This window comes from Gavialis gangeticus, unplaced genomic scaffold (assembly GCF_001723915.1).
Source record: "Gavialis gangeticus isolate Ggan-Ray unplaced genomic scaffold, GavGan_comp1, whole genome shotgun sequence".
Classification (NCBI taxonomy): domain Eukaryota; kingdom Metazoa; phylum Chordata; order Crocodylia; family Gavialidae; genus Gavialis; species Gavialis gangeticus.
The window spans coordinates 41668619-41673287 of record NW_017728994.1 but is presented as its reverse complement, the minus strand read 5'-3'; the positions used below and the strand labels follow the sequence as shown (position 1 = coordinate 41673287).

General features: G+C 41.4%; 1 protein-coding gene across 1 annotated transcript in view; it reads right to left on the bottom strand.

Annotated features, from left to right (window-relative positions):
• The window catches only part of LOC109287159 (coiled-coil and C2 domain-containing protein 2A-like), a 41895-nt gene that overhangs the window by 1370 nt on the left and 35856 nt on the right, over positions 1–4669 (bottom strand). The window contains exon 6 of the mRNA XM_019502122.1: positions 2270–2380. Coding sequence (XP_019357667.1) covers positions 2270–2380 — 111 coding nt within the window. The remainder of the gene's footprint in view (positions 1–2269; positions 2381–4669) is intronic.

The following is a 4669-nucleotide window of genomic DNA, read 5'->3' as shown; positions in this document are numbered from 1 at the left end:
AGAGGGTGGGGAGAAGGGATGGGGGTGGGGGGGAGTTGGGGATGGTCCCCTCCCCCCTCCTCCAGCCCCCCAACCCCCTGTTTATCTGGCAAAAGCCAGGTCCAGGTCCTTGCAGCATGCTTCAGGACCAGGGAAAGGGCCAATCACAGAGACGCTCTGGAACTCTGCCAGAGCATCTCTGGAGGACTGAGCCTCTGGTTGCTTCAGCCTGACCCATTTATTTCCCCTGGGTTCCTGTTTGACCCCTGGATATCAAACTTTTAGCATGGGGAACATTTTTTTTATTCATGCATGTGTCACTTGCCCCATCTCAAAGGAGTTTGAGACAGGGCAGGAAGCATGTGCACGCTTGCCTGGAAACGCCCCTTGGTTACTGAACTCAGTTTGAAGGGAAGTGTACTGCTTCTTAATGTAGAGCTACACCTCCACCCCTCTTTCCAACATGGAAAGTAGGACTTTGCATTTGTCTTTGTTCAATCTCATCTGATTAACTGCAAACCATTTTTTCCAGTTTATCCAGGTCATTTTGGATCCTAGGCCTCCAGACTGTCTGCAGCTCCACCCAATTCGGTGTTGCCTGCAGATTTGCTAAGTATGCACTCAGTCCCATTGTCCAAATCATTAATAAAAATATTAAACAATACCTGACCCAGGACAGACCCCTGGGGAATCCCACTTGATACCTCTTCCCAACTAGACATTGAGCCATCAATGACTACTTGTTGAGTACCAGTTATGTATCCACCTTACAGTACTTCTGTCTAGCCTGTCTTTCTTTAGCTTATTAATGACACTGTCATGGGGAAAAAAGTGTCAAAATCCTTGTTAAATCAAGGTATATGATGTCTACCACTCTCCCTTCATCTAAAGTTTATAAGGAAATCAGTTTGTCAGGCATAACTTGGATCTTGGTGGATCCATGCTGGCTGTTCCTGAGCACCTTGTTCTTCTCTGAGTACTTCAAAATAGATTCCCTGAGAACCTGCTCCATTAGCTTTCCAAGTATAGAGGTCAGGCTGACTGGTCTGTGATTCCCTGGATCTTCTTTCTTCCCTTTATAAAAGATGGGCACTTTTTATTTTCACCTGGGACTTCACCCAACCTACAAAATTTATCAAAGAGCAGAGCCAATGGCTCTGAAATTAGCTCAGTCAATTTCTTCAGTACCCAAGGATGCATCCCATCTGGCTGTGCTGACTTGAAAGTATCTAGCTTCTCTAAGTAATCCCTAATCTGTTCTTCTACTACTCTAGGCTGTTTGTCTCCTTCCTTCTCTTTGCTACCAACTAGAGTTGTCATCTAGTAACTGCCATTATTTCTGAAGACTGAAGTAAAAAAAGTCAGTAATATTATAGCTTTCTTTGCATCATCCATAACTGGATTGCCTCCCACAGTCTAAGAAACCTATGATTTCTCTGGTCTTCCTCTTGTTTTTGACATACCTGTAGAATCCCTTTTTATTGTGTTTTATGTTCTTATTCTGCTACTCTCCTTCCTTCCTCCTCTTAAGATCCTGAACTATAATTTCATTGTCACTGTCACACAAGTTACCTTCCACCTTCACATTTTCAACCAATTCCTCCTTGTTTGTGAGCAGTAGAAAGAGCTTCCCCTTAGTTGGCCTCTCTACCATCTTTGTCAAAAAGTTATTCCCAGTACACTCTAATTATTTGCTGAACTGCTTGTGCACTTTTTTTCCCCCTCCCAGCAAAATTCCCCATTAAGAACCAAGTCCTGGGATTTGGAAGCTTTTGTCAGTTGGCTAAAGAAGGCCTTGTCCACCTCCTTCTCCTGATTTGGTGGCCTGTAGAAGACGCCCACCATGATATCCCTCGTGGTGTTCTAGGTGTACCCTTCACTTCAGACAACACCTCAGAATATGCGTACAAAATTCATATGAGTACAATCCTGGACTCTCATGAATAATGTAACTAAGTTACCTTAGTCTTTACCATTCCTGATTTTCTGTTGTAGGTCTCTTACCTAGTAACTGCTGGATTTCTTGAAGGAATGTTGTAAGCACTCAATATTCTAACAAGAAGCTTAACATCTCCATCTGAGACAACCTGTGCAGGAACTTTTCTTCTCTCTTTTCTCTGTGGTTTTAAATGTCTTCTACGTTCACCTAGCTTAAAAACTGCATTCTTCAATTGGCTAGATAAGTTTGAATATGTTTAATCAGTTTTATATATGCATATTTTCCTATATTGTACATTCATTAAGAAAAATGGAAAATTTATTAAATGAAAATTTCCTTTCTGTGACTGACTTTTCCATAGAAGAATCCACTGACTCTGTTACAATTGACATTAGCCTTCAACTCTACTTTATTTGGAAAGCATTTAGAAATGACAATGAAGTACACAATATAAAACCCTTCCTAGACAGATTAATAAGAAATCAGAAATACAATTGTTACCCTTTCCTAAAATTAGTTATATTGATCCATTTTGTAATAACAGTTTAGCATCTTCCTGCCAAAGGATGTTGCTACAAATGGAAAGGTGCTTAAGTTTGCAGTGCTTGAAGTACTGGTCAATGAAGAGGTGACAGCTTTGAAGATTTCCTCTCTCTGACCAGGATGCTATTGTGGAATGTGCTGAATAAATTCTGATCCCAGAACTTAATCTAACTAGTTAACTGGTTTTGGAAGCTCCCAAATTTAAATTCTTGAAGTGCATGACACTGAATTATGTGAAATGTAGTGGGACAGGGTAATGCCACAGCAATGAAGTTTGGCACCCAGGGCAAAGCCTGCAGCAGCAACCCACCCTCACACAGATCTGAGGGGCACTCCCCACCACTTGTCCAGTGCATGCAGCAGTAGGACCCACCCACCCCCACCCCACCAAATAAGCTGCTTGCAACTCCATCCCATGCCCCACCCCAGCTGGGCAGCGCCTGTTGTCACCCCTTTGCTTTGGCACCTAGGCAGTCACCCCCCTTACTACAGCACTGGGACAGAGTACAGGAGGAGAAGTTGAGCAGCTGGCTCCAATTAACCATTCTTAGACTCTGTTAGGATAGGGAATAATCCAGGGCCTGTGTAAACCGAACCCAGATGATTTCAGAGGGAGGAGAAGGTATGTAGCATTCAAGAGGATTATGCTGTTGATGACGTTCAAAGCAGAGAGGAGCATAGTTGTTGGTAGGGGCTGGAAGAGATCATCAGGTCAAGCCCCTGAAGCAGAGACAAGGAACAGAAGAAACACATGCCCCGCGACCCTGAAATTAGTAAGAATTTCATGCTCTGCCAACTGAGCTAGTCAGGCCCTAGGAAAGATGACAACATTAGGAAAATGTAGTTGTTTGAGGAAAACAGTTGGGCACAGGCATTCCCATAGGAGATATTAGACTTCCTGGTGAGATAAGGGAACTTATAGGGACATGGGTCTAAATACTGGCAATATCCCCTCACCTTGTACCACCCTCGCTAACTAAAATTAGAGTTAAATCATAATTTCCTACTCCCAAGTTACCTATCACATTATTGATTATATATATTAACTAAACCATTTAAAAGTTTCTAATAGAGAGTGGACACTGAAGCACCCCATCTCAGACTAACAGGCTTGTTGAACAAGACATGGCATGAGTATTGTTAGGATGTCTGTCCATTCTTAAAGCCATGTGGTGCATGTGTACCTAGCACAGAAAGCATATAAAAGCACTCACTCAAAGAAAATTTTAAAAAAATCTTTACTCATTGTTGACCCTAGATTTGCTCTTTTTTCACTATGACCATCAAAGAACCTAGCATAGAAGTAGTAGGGATAGAGCCAGAGCTTTCAGTGAAATCTAAATTCCCCCTGAAATTACAAGAAAATATGCAATTGGAAATATCCTAAAGAAAGTCCTGAAGGGTTATTTTTACTTTCATATCTCCTAGATAATTATATTTCATAAAAATAAATACCCATATTGCTAATTCATAAGGACCAATCTTTCAATTGTGCTATACATAACTTTAAGGATATAATCTAAAAACTAAACTGAAAATAGTATTTTCTAAATGGGGCATTTGATGATAACCTGCCTATCCCTGTGCAGAAGTAAGATTAGCAGGTTTGCAAAATATTAAAGGGAGAACACTTTCAAAATAAAACCATGGATATATTTTAAAACAGCAAATCTGTTCTCTTTCTGACATATTGAAAGTCCAGAATTTCACACCATAAGAATTCACTTTATTATTGATTTTACTAATTTGATTTCTATGCTGCCCTTCCCAGAAAAGGCTGAAGGCAGTTTACAATAAAAGACAAAATATGATAAAAACAGATATTAAAATGTTAAAATAAGAAGGTAAAAGAAGATGAACTCTCCCCTAAACTCTCAAATTCAAAAACAATTCACGCCCTTTCACTTCCCTGCCTCTGACCAAGAAGAGCATCTTCCCATACCCAACCTAGCCTAACCACATCCCAATCCATACTTAATGCTTCTGTTACAGAAAGCAACAAATTCCAACAGCACCCCACCTCCCAACCAGTCTTTCCTCCTATTCCTACCCACTCCCACTCCCTGCCTCACATCCCCCCACATCTTAGTGTCATCAGCAAATTTGAGCAGGATGCTTTTTATCCCCTCATCCAAGTCACTGATGAAGATGTTGAACAGTGCAGGTTGTGGCCCTCACTGCTGCAGTGCGTGCAGGAGATGCATTGCC